Source organism: Mastigoproctus giganteus, chromosome 4, assembly GCF_048544385.1.
Source record: "Mastigoproctus giganteus isolate SK-2022 chromosome 4, ASM4854438v1, whole genome shotgun sequence".
Taxonomy (NCBI): domain Eukaryota; kingdom Metazoa; phylum Arthropoda; class Arachnida; order Uropygi; family Thelyphonidae; genus Mastigoproctus; species Mastigoproctus giganteus.
Window position 1 is genome coordinate 52,834,391 of NC_143578.1, and position 17,466 is coordinate 52,851,856.

A 17,466-nucleotide genomic window follows, 5' to 3' on the forward strand; every position below is an offset into this window, starting at 1 on the left:
TTACATTTGTCAAAGTTAAACTTCATTTGCCACCTCTCAGCCCATCTGCTTAACTTTTTTAGATCCTGTTGCAGCAGTGTACTGTCATTAGTGTCATTAACAACCCTGCCAACCTTCGTATCATCTGCAAACTTGGACATTAAGCCTGATATACCATTTATAAATATCATTTATAAATACAGAAAACAACAATGGACCCAACACTGAACCCTGAGGGACTCCACTAATAACATTAGTCCACAAAGAGCGGTGTCCATTGATTACCACTCTCTGTCGTCTCCCACTCAACCATCCCCTTTATCCATAGCAGCAATTTGCCTCCAATGCCACACTGCTCTAATTTGTGCAGCAGTCTTCCATGTGCAACAGTATCAAAGGCTTTTCTAAGATCCAAATATATGATATCAAAGTTATTCTTTGCATCCAGTTCCTTTGTGACTACATCATAGTATCCAATCAAATTAGTCAGACAAGGCTTCCCCTTAACAAACCCATGCTGTGTCTGAGCTATAACTGAAGTCTTGTCTAGATGACCCTGCAATGCTTCTTTAACCAGTGCCTCCATTAACTTCCCTGGAAAAGAAGTTAAACTAACAGGTCTGTAATTACCTGTGTCTCCTTTTGATCCTTCTTTGTCAATTGGGGTCACATTTGCACATCTCCAGTCCATGGGTACCTCCCCTTAATCCAGGGAAGCTCTCATAATTATGGCTAAGAGTTTGCTTACTTCCATTGCCGCCTCCTTTAATATAACTGGATAGATTCCATCCACCCCAGGTGCCTTTCTTGTGTTTATCTTCAACAATTTCTCCTCCACTTTACTCTCAGTTATTACAAGATTATCTAGCTTACTGCCAGAGTTGAATACACCTCTGGCATTCCCTTCACTGAATAACTCCTCGTGTGTGAATGTTGATGCAAAATATTCATTTAGTTTGTTAGCTACCTGAGCAGGATCATCAACAGTTGATCCTGCTCAGTTTACATAAGTAAAGAACTCTTTTCTGTTTTTCTTTGCCTCCTTTACCAAAGATTTCTCGTAATCTGCCGTCGCCTGCCTAACCTCCTTTGTAACTTGGTTACAGACCAGCTTATATCTGTCATAGGCTTTTGTGTCACATGTTAATTTACATGTCACATGCATTTTTCTTCTCTATCACATGTCTAATTAGTTCATCTGACATCCATTTAGGCCTAAATCTTGAACAATATTTTTTTGTATGAAAAGCCTAACAGCTTCCAAGATTAATTTGATTTTGCTGTTGGTAACATCATCAGTTGGTTCCACCGTATAGAATTTAAATACTGTCTCAGACCACTATAGTCACCTTTATGAAAGCAAAAACCCTTCCCTTTACTCTTGATGGTAGTTACCTCTTTGAGTAAATCCCACTTCAGCATACTGTGATCACTGCCACCTAGTGGTTCCTTTATCTGCAGATTCTTGATGCATGAAGAATCACTACTGATAAACAGATCAAGAGTATTACTCCCTCTAGTTGCCTCCTGATCTGTAGAAAACAGTCATCCAATAAATCCACAAAAGCCTTGCTAGTGTGTGAGTGACCAACCCACAAATTCCACTTAATATCCGGTAAATTAAAATCCCCCATTATAAGACACTCTAATTTACTGGCCCACTCTATTTCTCTGCACAATTGCTCATTGTACTCATCAGTTTCATTAGGCCAATAACACACACCTACTCTCATTTTTCCTTTCCCAGTGCTTATGTCACACCAAACACACTCAACATTGCATTGTCCACCCACATCAATTGGATGCATTTCCTTAGATTTTATGCATTTCAAACAGCATAACCTCTCCTCCCTTCCTGTCCTGTCTATCCTTTCTGTACACATTGTACTCTCCAAATTCCAGTTCTGCACCGCTTATGTCTATGTGACACCATGTCTTTGATATCTCAACAATATCTGTCTTTGATGTCTTCAAGCTCATCGAATTTATTAACTATACTCCTAGCATTGGCATACATACAAGTACACATGCACCTGTTTTTACTCTTAGTTACCCTAACACAGCCCAAGTATTTACTTTTTCCACTATGACTCCCAGCAGTCCTGGAAATTCCCATTGCCGTGCTTTCCAGGCTGCTGCTCAATTGCATTTCAATAGAAGTAGTGCAAGAATCACTTTTTCCTCTGCCAGCAGCTACTGTTAATCTATTATTCCGTGTATCCCTCCCTAAGCTAGCAGTTTTCCAACCCACCTAACTCTGCCTCGATAGCATCAGCAAATATTCTTGCACCCTTTCTATTTAAGTGTATCCCATCCCTGTAGAAGCAGTCTCTCCTGTTAACAAGCACAGACCAGGCTGAGAAAAATTCTACCCCTTGAGCCTTGCACAATCTCTCCAGGGCAGAATTGATCAAGAAGGCTCTCATCATATACTCCCTCCTATCGTGTCTAGGTAGAATTGCAGATGCTTTCAAATTCAACCCTAACTCACGGCTTTTTTTCAGTATTGTCCTATACTTGTTAAGTAATTCTACCGGTCTCCTACTCTCAATATCATTAGTGCCAACATGTACAACAATATCACCCTTTGTGCCCTTAAAGGATGATATCGGCCCTACAACGTCATCAACCTTTGCCCCTGGCAGACATACCCTGGTCCTGTTCCATCTATCCTTTTTGCACAATATGTTTCCCGTTTCCCTGACAATAGAGTCACCTACAACAACTAGTTCCTTTGGGACCAGCGCATTCTGCCTTGGGGGTTTCCGCTGTGTTGCGTGATGTTCAAGTGCAAGCTCTGGCATTGATGTGGGCAGCTGAGACCTTGATGGGCCCCTCAATTTAAATCCTTCAAGGGCATCCACCCTGTCCTTCAAGCTCTCATATAAGCCCATAACAATGCCGAGGTGGCACCTGATTTCCTCGCACTCCTTACATCGCGCACACACAAAGACTTGGCAATATCATGTCCCATTCCTGATTGCTCCACAAACATCAAACAAGCAGTGCATTTCAATAGACTGTGATTCAGAGGACAACTGCCCCCCCTCAGTTCTTCCCTGAGCCACAGCACTTCCACTAGTTATTGTTATTGTTATTTTGGTTTTTAGGAGCATTAGCAAAGGCCATATTGCTCCGGAAATATGCGGTGATCATTCCCTGACCTTTCCGCATCCTCCGTATTTGGTGGTGATGGGCTCGAACCCTGGTCTAATCAAGAAGCGTGTGCTACGCACTGCTGCTCCTTCCCACCTGGCTACGGAGGCTCCTCTGTCAACTTATGTGTATTAATTTATGATGTTACGTTTGTAATAACTAGGTCGCTATATTTATTTAGTTAAAAAAAAGTACAATTCAATTGACAATGAAATTTAATAAGATTAATAAATTTTACTGATTAATCTAGTTTTCCGTTAAACCTTACGCTAGCACACGTATCGTATAATGGCGGCAAGTTACGAACGGTTAGTCTACGGACACGAGGTATTATTTACTTTCCAAATCACGTTATCTAAATTCAAAATAAACCACGGAACTTGACTAGGTCTATTGCTACAAAAACTGGTACCGTATGTTTTATATATATATGAGGTATGACCATAAAGTTTCGAGAATAATTCATTTAAAATTTTTATTTTGAAAATTATACAGATGTGAGGCCATTGCCTTCAAAGTAGTCAGACTGTACACACGCATTCCAGCATAGGATCCATTGATCGTAACATTCCTGGTACTCACTTTCTGGTATCTGTTTTAATACCCGCATTACATTAATCTGAATTTCAGAAACTGACTGAAAATGTGTTCCTTTCATGACTCCTTTTAGTCAAGGAAATAAAAAGAAGTCACAAGGAGACAAATCAGGCAAATATGGAGGGTGCTGCAACGTTGTAATCGATTTTGAAGTTAAGAACTCTTTCACTAATGGTGGAATGTGCATGCATTGTCAAAATCCACAATGAAGCAATTTCAGGGCAAACCCAGTTGACTTGCTTGGGAAACCTTTCCAAAACTTGAAAAATTGCCTTTCGGCAATTTTTCAAGTTTTGGAAAGGTAAAAAAAAAAGGTAAAATTGCCGATTGACAGTTTCATTAGATGGAACAAACTCTTTCTGGATGATTCCTTTTCAATCAGAAAAACAAATTAACATGGTTTTCACTTTTGACTTTGACATTCTTACTTTTTTGGGTCTTGGTGAGGAAGCTCCCTTCCATTGTTGACTTTGCCTTTTTGTTTCGGGGTCATACGCAAATACCCAGCTTTCATCCCCTGTAATCACACGAGAAAGCAAATCTGGAACATGTTCAATACTTTCCAACATCTCCTGAGAATGTCGCAACCTAATTTCTTTCTGCTCATGAGAGAGGTTTTTTTGGTACCAGCTTTGCACACACTTTCCTCATCAACAAATTTTCAGTCAAAATTAATCTAACACTTTCCCGATTAATGTTTAGTTTTTCAGCAATCATTCTTGTGGTTAACTGCCTATCGTTTCGAACAAGATCACGCACGCAAACTGTTTTTGGCATATCGAGTCATGGAAGGATGCCCTGAATGTTCAGCATCTTTGATGGATTCACGTCCTTCTTGAAATTGTTTTGCCCAATTGAAAATGCATGGTTTCAACGTGGTATCATTTCCATAAACTCTGGTCAACTTTTCATAAATATCCATTGACAATTCACCACTTTTCACCAAAAATTTTATCACAACTCTTTGCTCTAAATTGCATTCCATTTTTCACTTAACACGGAACTGAAACATGTCTTTACACGAACCAACTTGTACAATGACTGCAACAACTGATGATGTTTACCCTTTGCATGCAGGTAGAGGGAGGTTCAGGCTACACAGCGGGAGGATGTAACAGTTTACAGTATGGCCACTTTGACGGAAACAAAATTATTCGCGAAACTTTACTATCACACCTCGTACAGTACTAAACTTTCATTATAGCTAACTAACATGGTTTAGATTACTTTGGTTTAGTTATTTTGACACATCTAGAGTTACTTGCCTGCATTAACATGGATATACTGTAACATTTCACTCATGTTTTTTCCTGCCACATATTCAAAATTATTTAAAGACAAATAACCAAATGCAGGTAATATATAGCTCCAAAGGCCGGACACAACTGTAAAATTTCAGCAACTGTTGGTTGTATATACCTACTAGAAATGCATTACTTAGTAAGAATGGGCATCAGTCTCATGCTGTGATATGATTAGATAATTCACTGATAATCAAAGTCTGTTATGTACACATTTCATTGGTTACTCTTTATCATGACTAATGATTGTGGTCATTCAAACTGTATGTCATATAAATTTGAAAAGCAAGCAGGGTCCCCTAGTCACTATGGGTCTGGTAGTTTCTTTAGCCTTAAATCAAAAAACGAATACTGCATTTCTCACTTTTAGGCTTCTGGTTATCTAAAAAGAAAATTTTTGTTCCTAATGTAAAGTATCTGCTCAGGCTGTCAGTAAAAATCACCTTGCTCTGCTTGTATTGCTCATTTTCAAGCTTCTCAGCTTACGATGCAATACTGTTTTTTTTTTTTTTTTTTTACTGTATCACGTTAGCAACTTGTTGTACATGCATTTATTGATTGGATGTTTTTACTTTTTGTTTTGGATAACAGCCCAAAGGGAATAATCTGAAGCTAAGGTAATCACTTAAAGAAATTTAAAACCTTTCATTTCTGTTCCTAAATGTGAGATATTCCCTTGGGCTGCTAGTAAAGATTTTCCAGGTTCTGCTTCTTTAATTTATGACATACAGTTTAGTGCATTTCCCAATTGTGGGCATGTTGTTTCCAAATATTTGACAAATAGCCCAAGAGAATACCATAGATGTAAAAAAAATATTGAAGGCTTTTAAATTTCTTCATATGATTCAATTTTATTTTTATACAGATGAGGATTTCTCGCCCTAGGTGTCATTGGAAAAAAATCTATCATGCTGTGTGGCAAAAATGATAAGCCTTCTTTTGGAAAATACAATTTAATATTCTAGAAGAATATTGACTTGTATAATATGAATTGAAAAACTTTCTTCCACGGCACCTCTGTAGCCAGGTGGGCAGGAGCAGCAGTGCGTAGCACATGCTTCTTGATTAGAACAGGGTTCAAGCCCATGACCACCAAATACGGAGAATGCAGAAAGGTCAGGGAATGACCACCGCATATCTCTGGAGCAATATGGCCTTAGTTGCTAATGCTCCTAAAAACCAAAATAACAAACAACAACTTTCTTCCACCTTATTCACTGCCATTATTTCATAATATTGTTTTGAGAAAAAACACATGTGCAATAAAGTTTTGAAAAAACACATGGGCAAAAAAATGCAATCAAGGAATGGTCAAAAAATTCTTTAAAAAAAGCGTTTGCAATATAAAATATAATCAATGGAAAAAATGTGTAAATTATTTATAAAAATTAATTATAAATTATTAATTATCTGTAAGTATTATATTTGTTTTAAAAAAAGTTCAGTCCCTGGAAGTTTTTGACCCTACCTTGCTAATAGATACTAATTTAAAAGTATATTATTTTTAGAAAATGTGTGTAATAAATGCAGAATTCTTTATTAGCAGCTATTAATTAACATGTTTGCTGCCTTTTATATTTGCAAAAGTCTGTCCTATGTGCCTTAGGGCACTTCTCTTAGGGCACTGGTACAAGTAGGTGGTACACTTTAGTAAATGGATTTCATCTATGAAGAATCATTACTCCAGGTAACACCAGCATCTGTTTGTAGTGTTCTTACATCAACAGATACATTTGAATGAGATTTAGAATCTACATCACTTGAATAGAATTCTATTTCAGTATCAGATGGCATATTATAAAGAGCTGATTCAACGTCCTCAGCTTCACCGTACTGTCCATCCCTACTCTTTTTCCGTCCTGATGTCCCTGGCTGTGAATCCATTGTAATAACCCTTTAGGGTAAAATTTTATAGAACACTTTTTACACAAAATTTTATTAGTATACACACATGCTGAGGATTATGTTTTGTTTTTCACAAACTAAAGAATTGAAATTCAGCAAGCATAATATTAAAAAAATTTTACCTTTTCTTTTTGTAGAAAATACTAATCTAGATAAAATAACTTCAACATAAGCAAAGAACATATGAAACTGTGAGCTAAGTACAAGATTGTTGTTGTTATTTGGTTTTTTTTAGGAGCATTAGCAACTAAGGCCATATTGCTCCGGGGATATGCGGTGGTCATTCCCTGACCTTTCCACATCCTCCGTATTTGGTGGTCATGGACTCGAACCCCAGTCTAATCAAGAAGTGTGTGCTGCACACTGCCGCCCCTGCCCACCTGGCTACGGAGGCGCCCTAAGTACAGGAACTCCCTAACTTACGTGATACTCGACTTACAGAAATTCTACTTTACGCAAGTTTTTGCCGGCCGGTGTAAACTTAAAAAAATTGTGGAAACATATTTTGCATCCTGTAGGAATAAATGGAAGTATTGCAAAATGTTGTAATGTGAACCCAATAACACATTTTTTTTTTTTTTTTTTTTTTGTAATTCGTTCCAAGTCCTTGGAAGTTGAAAATTTCACTATATAATTAATTATACCTATTTATCTCTCCAAAAGATAATTTTTATAATGGAAATTGCACTACCCGTTCATCATTATCATATGTTCCCATTATAAGAATCAGTTTTGAACGCCTTTGTGATATTTTTCTAAAGGACGTTTCTGGAGGTCATGACCAAAAAACAATATGCACTTTCCGATTTATTGGGCTTTTCTGTTAGTGCATCTAATTATAAATGGGTAGTAAACTCAATCTTATTGCATTTATGATAATACGGTGAAATGTGTACCCCTTCACTGAAATCTTCAATCATATAAAAAACAAATTTTCAGAAACTTCTCTTCATTTTTATTTACATATTACAATGATGAAGGGAAAGGGACCAATGGAAAGTGCAAGTGCTGGCAGTGCTAGGAAATGAAACAAAATTAATTTAGAAATGAAGATGAAAATGATTAAGAAGTATAAAGCAGGACAAAGTTTGTCATCTATTGTAATGGAATTAGGTCTCACTGCTTCAACAGTGAATACTATTTTAAAGGACAGTGTGCATATAAAAGAACATGTCAAAGGATCAACGCACTTAAGATCAACAGTGATCACAAAAGAGACTTGAGGTGCTATATCAAAGATGGAACAGCTGTTAATAATATGGATGGAAAATCAGGTTCAGAAACAAGTGCCCCTGAGTCTAATGACCATTCAAGCAAAAGCAACAAGTATTTATAAAGATATTAAGGATAAGTATGGCGAACCCCATCCCAAGTTTGTGGCAAACAATGGGTGGTTTAATAGGTTCAAGCATCGCGCTGGTTTCTACAATGTTAAAGTACGCAATGAAGTTGCCAGTGCCGATTCTGCAGCTGCAGAGAAATTTTGTGATGTGTTGAAAAAAATTATTGATGAAGGTGGCTATTCAAAGCAGCAAATTTTTAATGTTGATAAGACTGCTCTGTATTGGAAAAAAATGATGGATCGAACATATGTTGCCAAAGAGGAAAATATGATGCCAAGTTTCAAGGCGTCAAAAGATAGGTCCACACTCTTGCTTTGGGCTAGTGCAGTGAGAGATTACAGATTAAAACCACTGCTTGTGTACCATTCTGGAAATCCTCATGCATTTAAAGGCATCAAGAAAGCCACTCTACCCGTGCATTTCCAGTCGAACCAGAGAGCATGGATAACAATATCTCTCTTTGAGGATTGGTTTAAATGCTGTTTCATTTCTGAGGTTGAAAAATATTGTAAAGACAATGACGTTCCTTTCAAGATTTTGCTTCTATTAGATAATGCTCCTGGACATCTTATGCATCTAGATGATTTCAATTTGAATGTGAGAGTCATAATTCTACCCCCAAACACGACTTCACTCATCCAACCTAAAGACCAGGGTGTTATTTCAAATTTAAAAGCATACTATTTATGCACAACATTTGCTCAGGCATTGTCTGTAGTAGGTGATGAGAAAAATTTTACGTTAAGAGACTTTTGAAAATCTTACAATATTTACCATGCCATCTTAAACATTAATAAGGCCTGGGTAGAAATTACTAAAAGTTGTTTAAATGGCACATAGAAGAAAATATGCCCACTGCACGTAAAAGGCTTCGAAGGATTTGAAAAAGACAAATCATATGAAGAGGTTATAGATAAGATTGTAAAGGTTGTAGAGTTACTTCAGTTGGAGGTTGATGCCAAAGATGTGGAGGAGTTAATAGAGGAAAAAGAGAAGGAATTATCTAACGAAGAACTTATTGACTTGCAGGCAGTGATAGTGAAAGAAGAAAATGCTGACTAAGCTCAAGATGAACCAAATGAGGAGCCGAGACACTTCGTCACCAGAAAGATGGCAATTGCATCAGCAATGGCCAGGTTTGAGAAGATTGATCCTGACAGTGAATGATTCTTAAAAGTTAAAAGAGGGGCGATTGCTTGCTTGCTACAAAGAAATCTATGATGAAAAGAAAAAAGCCACCATCCAGTCATCCATTAATATGTTCTTTTGTAAGGTTGAATGGCCGACCCCTTCTAAATCTCCACAGCCCTTAACCTCTGCAGCAGTGTACTTATCAGCTGAAGATGTCAATTCTGGCAATGATGCTTGAGAGGTAAAACTTACTGACGTTATGCCTGTCTCCTCTCTTTTTTTGTAATTTTATAATTTTGAATTTTTTTTTTAAATTGCACGCTTTTGTAATTTTTCCTGTGCATGAGATAAAAATTTGAATAAATACAATAAATAATTCTATTTACATATTCGTTGAACATTTCTTTTTTAATTCAATCAATTCAGCGAGTACAGTTGTGAGTGCTGCACAAGCATGGTGAGAAAATTCCGACTCACGTAAAATCTGACTTGCGTAGCGTTCCATGGAACGCAACCCTTATGTAAGTCATAGTTCCTGTATGCAGTTTTTATAGTGCTATCTAGACAGTGCAATTGATGCTAAGCAAAATCCCAGCTGTAATGCAATAGCCCATAGTTCAATCATTTCTGCCAGTATCACTCAGTTATTCATTTCATGTACCTTTCCTTTTATGGTGCTCATTTATTGACTGCAATTGAATGGACACATATCTGCATCGAGGCACAGAAATTGCAGTTCATTTGGATGCAAGTTTGCATTCAGGCAGCAAACGTGTTAAATTTGTTCACCTTTACAAAATTCCTGGACATGTATGTAATGCTATTTGCATTTAGGAATTCATTTTATAAATAAATAAATAAAAAAAAATGTTAAAATGATTTCCAGCTAGTATAAAATTCAGTTGAAAAAATTTTCTACACACATACCAACTATGTTTTTGACAGTGATTCATTTTCATAATTAGTGGAATTTACTTTTCAGGCTTGTCAAGTCGTTAATTCTTCTGTCATGTTATGTCCATCTCCAGCTGTTCGAGCAGAGTCACAAAGAACAAAATATCATCAGAGGGGATATTCTGATGAAATACGATTACGAATTGGATTTGTAATGGATGATGTTCAAGCAGTAAGAGAACTACAACATTATTTTCCAGCCCTACCTAATGAATTAATTTATGTTCCTGATCCTCATTTTTATCCTCTAAGTAAAGAAGGAATTAAACTTTATAAAGGAGAATCCTTAGTTATTGAGGTTGGTATTATATAAAATGCTTGAAAATATATTCAGTATCCACTTTATTAAGTACACCAGAAATTCTTATGCAAATATGATGTGATTTGGGCTACATGACAAACCTGAGCATCTCTGGAAGTCATAATGCAAAAAATGGCCAAATGGACAAACAGTTTGACCTCAGTAATCTTTGAATATGGAATTCTAGATACCAGTACTTATACAATGGGATGTTCAAGGACAATAGTGACAAGGGTGTACATGGAATGGCAGACAGGCCAAGAAACAACCAGCCACTATGAGGGAAATAACAGCCTAGATCAATCAGGTCACAGGGTGGTAGGCATCTATTCATCATTGGGCATTGAACTGAAGCTATAGCAATAGATGACTCACCATACATCATTATTTTATGCATAGAAAAACGTAGGAAAACTTACAAATTCTATTGAAATATCACAAATAGGCACACTGGAAAAGGGCTGGTGGTCCAATGCATGAATGACAATGCTAACAATAAGATGAGACCATGGACCTGCCCTACAGTGGACTAGACATATTTTTCTGGAATTCTTGATTTCCTTGATTCCATTGGGTCTGAATTCTAGAGTGTCATTTGAAAGTAGATGCACTTCAACATGGTAACAGCCTGCTCCTCAGGTGATAGTTACTCATGTGCTTACATAGTTAATTACAGGTTAGTGCACCATGCCATTATGCTTACATTGTGTCAGACTGGTCTTTCAAAAATAAGAGGAACTTGTCTCTTCTTTGATCCTCACAATCTGGTAATTGTTGAGAGTCACTTAGAATGAGAGTCACTGTAATTATGACCTCACAACCAAACCTCAAAAGGGTCATCCAACATCAGGAAATGCTGCTATCCACTCTATAGGAATCGCCTTACTCCACCCAGTATGCTTGGACCATTATGTTACTGGCAGTTAGAGAAGTCCATGCCAAGATTAACTGCTGTTGCTGCACTGTAGACAAAAAGGATTCTGCACATTATTAGGTTGATGTATTTAATAAAGTGATCACTGAGTGTATAATGAAATATAGTTATATATTTGATTATGTATTCTTTGTAACATATCACATAAGAAATTACAACTATTGAAATACACACACTTATGCTGCATTGAAAAACAGTATAATTATATTTAAATCTCAACAACCATTGGATTTTCTTACCAGTCTTCATCTGGATCATCAACATACAAAATAAAAATGAATAATTAAATTATACTTTCATAATGAATGAAGCCAATAAGAAATAAAAGGCAAGTAAATATTTAGGGCAAAACTGTCAAGCTACAACAGCTTTCTAACATTACTGTAGAGATTGGGTAATAGTTTTGTATGTAGCTGGGAGCATACTAAATTTTCTATAAATTCATCAATCTCATGTTGGGAAGGAATATCACCACAAGTTGCTCCAGTATTGCACTATGCACTTTAAATAAAAAGCACTGCTCTAATGGACAACAATACTGCTATTTATTTAAAATGCACACCATTATCCACACCTCAGTTTGAACTCTTATTGAAGTCATATCAGCAAGGGTAAATAGGCATTGTGAAGTGAAAAACATGATAACTGATGAGAAACATTCATGATGTGTGAGATGCTGGATGGTTAGTGCACAATTTTGAAAGTCAAATAAATATTTAGCACAAAGCCATAAGCTAATGACAACTGTATAACATTATTGGACAGGTTAGGGAAATTGCTTGAGTTGTGTTATAGCCCCTGTTATAATAATGTTATATAGCTGTCATAAAGCTTTTTTATCTAAATATTTAATTCACTTTTCAAATTAATAACATCTAACATCTCATATATTGTTGATATTTCTCATCACTGAGTGATTAGGTCTTTCACTTCACAGTGCCTACTTTACCCACCAATGAGACTCCAATAAAAGTCAAAACTGAGTCTGGGTAATAGCATGCATTTTAAATAAATAGCAGTGCAGGGGGTACCTACTTTAAAAAACTAAAATAAATATCCAAAAACAGTAGAGGAAAAAGGGATCTGGGAGTTATAATACAGGCCAATATGGAGTAGCGTAAACAGGCAGCTAGGAAAGCCCATGGTGTTTTATTGTTGATTTATTGAACATTATCCTGTAGAGACATGGATGTTGTAGTCCCACTGTATCACTGTATAAGGCAATTGTAAGACCACATTTAGAATACTGTGTTCAAGTATGGAGACCTTATCTAAAAAAAGACATTGAGCTTCTTGAAAGGGTCCAAAGACAGGTAACTTGCATGGTGAGATTGGCAAATGGCAATCTTATGAGGAAAGACTCCAAATGTGTGGGCTACAGAGCTTGGCAACCAGGCACCTCAAAAATGACCTTACTGAGGTTTATAATGCTCTGAGAGGGGTTAGTAAAATGAGTGAAGGTGGAATTTTCACTGTTATAGAAAATTCCAGTACTCATAGGCATAAATTCAACTTACAGGGAAAGAGGTTTATACTACATTGTAGGAAGTTTTCTTTTAGCCAGTGAGTCATTGATTGCTGGAACAGGTTGGCTTCACAGGTAGTTGAGGTTGACAGTTTGAATAAATTTACTGGTTAACTGGATAGTTACCTGTGTGAGGAGGGAAGTAAATAATTTGTATTTTATTGTCTACTCTTTTTCTTTTTTCCTCAGCCAGTGCAGCAAAAACCTCTGGCTTCCTTGCACTGTATGGCTATTACTAATAACGAAAATATCCTTAATCATCTGGATGTGGTTTCAGGTTTGTATCATGTACTTTATTCACACAATAATGTTTCGGTTTTGTAAAGGAGGATTGTTGTCACCTTGTATACTTCTCTATTGTAGCACTGCTTTTTATTTAAAGTGCATAGTGCAATTTTGGGGAAACTTGTGATGAAGTTCCTGTACGTGAGTTGATTCACTTGTATAAAACCTAGTTTACTCAGAGCTGTGTACAAAACTGAGGCTGTTGCCCTAACCAAATAATGAAATAAATGGCAGTAATTTGATTACAAAAATTGTCATAGTTTGAGATTAATTAAGTTAAAAATTCCATTAACCTAGTTATGTATGCTCAGATTTCCTTCTAACTGACAGACACACCTTTGAATAAGGTATGTCATTTTATAAATCTTAAAATTGACATGAAAACATTTAAAGTTATTTACTTTTAATGAACACAGTTGTGCATAATCCATTGCTAGCTTTTTTATATTAAAAGTATATTTTTAATTTTTTTAAATAAAATCCCCTCCCTCTAACCACACTTTAGACATGTTTTTTTTCCACATGTTAAAAAAAAATTAGCATTAGCATTAGCATTAGTAGAGGCATATGATGTGAAGATAGTGCCCAAATGCCTGCATTTGGGCACTATCTTCACTGTTAGCATGCAAAACTTGAAAGAAACTAAAATAGAATAAACTGTGTGCTGCAGTGAGTGGATTCTACCAAGAGATGTAAACAACATTTGAAACAAGCATACATTTCCATTGGGATTCACATGGATCAAATGTGATGGTAGTATGCATCAGTAATTGGACAGGAAAGAGCTGCTAATTTTAAATCCTTGTTTTTTGACACTTACATAATTAATATGCAAGAATGGCCTAAGAAAATGCTTGGTTCTTGCTTTTTATTTTTTTTAAAACAATTAATGATGCAGATCGATTGGAAACACAATATCTGAGTCATTCATAAATTGGCATTGATATCTTCATAAAGATTTCATTTAAATTAGGAAAAAAAAACAGCTCTGGCATACTTTATCCCAAAGTGAATGCTCCCATCTGAGGGTTAACTGAAAACATGGTTTGACTATATATAATTCCAGTGAATGAGATTATCCCATCTTTTATTGGTTATATACATATTTGGAATGGATCTATTTAAATAAACAAATTACCTTTATCTTTATTAGGAACAATAATACTCATCACGGCGACATGGTGAGAAGTTTTACATTAAGGTAGAAAATGAAAAAGCATATTAAAAAAAAGGGGAAATATAAAGAGAAAAAATATGAACATCATAGCACATAACAACTGAAAAGAAGGTGAATCAAATCAAACCATGGATTTTGATCAAACAAATACCAGATGAGAGACAGAGACAGAGTTGTTGTAGCTCAAAAACACATCATGGTATGAATTGGAGAGTTGGATTGCTGATGTCACTGTTTAGTAATTTGGCACAGTTTAAGCCACAAGATAAGGAAGGAGTTATTCCAGTTGAACAGAAGTGATCCACTCTAGGAGAATGCAATGGTATTTGTAACCATTTTCTGCAGGTTAATTCCAAGATACAGGAGTGCCTGTGTCTGCATTTTAGGAAGTGCCTGGGTAGGTAGGAAATGATAAAAAAAGTTTTAGATGATTGTATTTCAGGATTAGTGTGGGGTCATACCACAACGATAGAGGAGGATTTGCCACTGGCAGCAATCCCAGATGTTCAGGGCATTTGTCACTCCTGTGAACATTTTTAGTGTTGTCATTAAACGTCTGATGTCAATTAAGTTTGGGAGCCTGTATACATTTAGCTGTTCAGTCATGTCAGTGGTTCTCAATTGAGCAGATCAGCAATGCTTATTTTTAGGCCATTTCAGGGTCTAGTATTTTCATGTGAACATCGGTTTTTGAATCATGAGTGAAGCAGATGCCCAAATTTCAGCTGCATATAAACTAACCGATAAACTTTATTTTGTCAATATCTGATAGTGGTTGCAGCATCCTTGGAATGGAGTAAATGTTGTTTCATTCTCCAGCATAAGGTGATGAATCGCTCCAGAGGTATTCTGCCGGAGAATCAAATCTCAGCTTTAGATCAAAATAGACACCAAGGTCTTTGTGTGTGGTGAACACTGGGATGAGAGTGCCACAGACTGATGGTTGAATTACTGTTGGTCACTGTTTGAATGAATGTATTATTATTGCAGATTTAGAAGGGTTATATTTTAACCCAAAAATCTGCAAATAAGTTGAAAGAGTGATCAAGCTCTCTGTGATTGAACAAACTATTGCTGGATTTGCTGACAGTGGAATTAAGATAATCAACTTTACATTATCAGCATATATTAAAGCATCATTGTGTGGAGGCATAAAAGGAATAAGAATGGCTGAGAATAGGAAGCCAGAAAGGACTCCACATTGTGGGACTCCTGCAGGGATCTTCCAGGTAAAGTGGGACTTCTTCATTGTAAAGTGTACACTTCTGTTTCTCGTTAAAGCAGTGAGGAAAACTAGTAGATCACCATTAATCCTGAAGAAGGATTGCAGAAGACTGAGAAGAGCTGTGATGGCTAAGCTGTCAAAAGCAGCTTCAATATTATTATACATCAGGGGTAGTCAACCTTTATAAATGATGGGCCATATAAAATGTCTGTGAGGTTCATGTAGGCCAAATTTTTTTAGCTTTCCATGATTTTTAGGATTATTCAAATGGTGTATAATGAAAAAATTATCCTGAACAGTTTTATGATATTTTTTGTAATATTTATATATGCTGTACATATAATTAATTTTATTAATAAGAAAACCAAAATACAAATTCAAGATAAAATTACAAAAATACAATAGTGACAAAATGCAAATACAATTTCAGTAACAAAAATTGCAATATTTTATTTTTTATAATATTTAATACTGTTTATTTTTTTCAGTGAGTTGATATTTGTCATATTAATGTGCAGAGTATTTTCTAAATTTATGTCAGAAATTCAATTAATTCAAAAATATACTTATTAAATGGTGGGCCATTTATTGTATATATTTTGAAAAACAACTGAGGAGCTGGATTATGCACATTAGTGGGCCGGAGCTGTTGACTTAATGCTCGGGGAATGTGCCTTTTCTAGGAGTTTGATGAGGGTGGAAGAAGTTGAGATTGGTCTCAAATCTTTTGGACTTGTTAATACTTGAACTTTGGGCAGTGGGATCATAGAGCAGAGTATTCATTCCATTGTGCAGGGAATACTCGTGTAGAAAGGATTGAGTTGAAGATTGAGAGCAGTGCATCCAGGATGTAGGGGCTAAGGCTAATGATGAAATGAGGTATCTTATCTCGGCCTGCCTTATTTGATGGACTCAAGGGGTTTATAGCATTTATAAGTTTATGTCAGGTGATAGAAACGATGGAGAGGTCATCAATAGGAGCAAACTCAGAGTGTTGGAGAGGTAGTTCTGCAGGAGTGGAATTGGCATTTGAATCTGGCAATATAGTCCATCGAGTTATCTGGATCAAGATTTGAATTAATGACACTGTGTCTGGAAGAGTGTGGTGCTTTTCCGTCAAACAGAATAGCATCTGCGTAACTCTTTATGGCTTATGCCTTGAGTCAGTTGAAAGTAGCTCTTGCTCCAGAATACAGGATCCTATCTTGGGTTGTGCCAGAGATTTTCCACTGCCTGTGATAGAACTGCTTATTGTCACAACTGCACAATAAATCTTTGCTCCACCAAGCTCCACCTAGTCCTTAGAGAAATGTGCACAGTTTTAGCCAATGCATAGAGGGTAATTGTATTTATCCATTTTGTGATTAGATAAACTGTGTGGATTCGATCACATCCTTCAAGCACATGACATGGAATGCACTGTGCTGCCTTGAGGCACTTATTGGGATAAAAAAAAGTCGGAGAAAATATGACCTTCTTCTCCACAGTATTATGGCAATTGCAGTTAGGCATAGGCAGTAAAATGTGTAAATGTGTGTTTGCATATTTAGTATTATGGTGTACCATTATGTTTATTTTGCTGTTTAAGCAATTTATATGTATATGACAGTGTAGGTGAAACTAATTACTTCTGACATGGAGTAGTGCCCAAGT

General features: G+C 36.3%; 1 protein-coding gene across 1 annotated transcript in view; it reads left to right on the forward strand.

The window, feature by feature from the left end:
• LOC150086740 (plexin-B-like) overlaps positions 1-17,466 on the forward strand; it is a 415,555-nt gene that overhangs the window by 321,936 nt on the left and 76,153 nt on the right. The window contains exon 21 of the mRNA XM_090372733.1: positions 10,395-10,664. Within this exon, the coding sequence (XP_090228859.1) occupies positions 10,395-10,664 (270 nt within the window). The remainder of the gene's footprint in view (positions 1-10,394; positions 10,665-17,466) is intronic.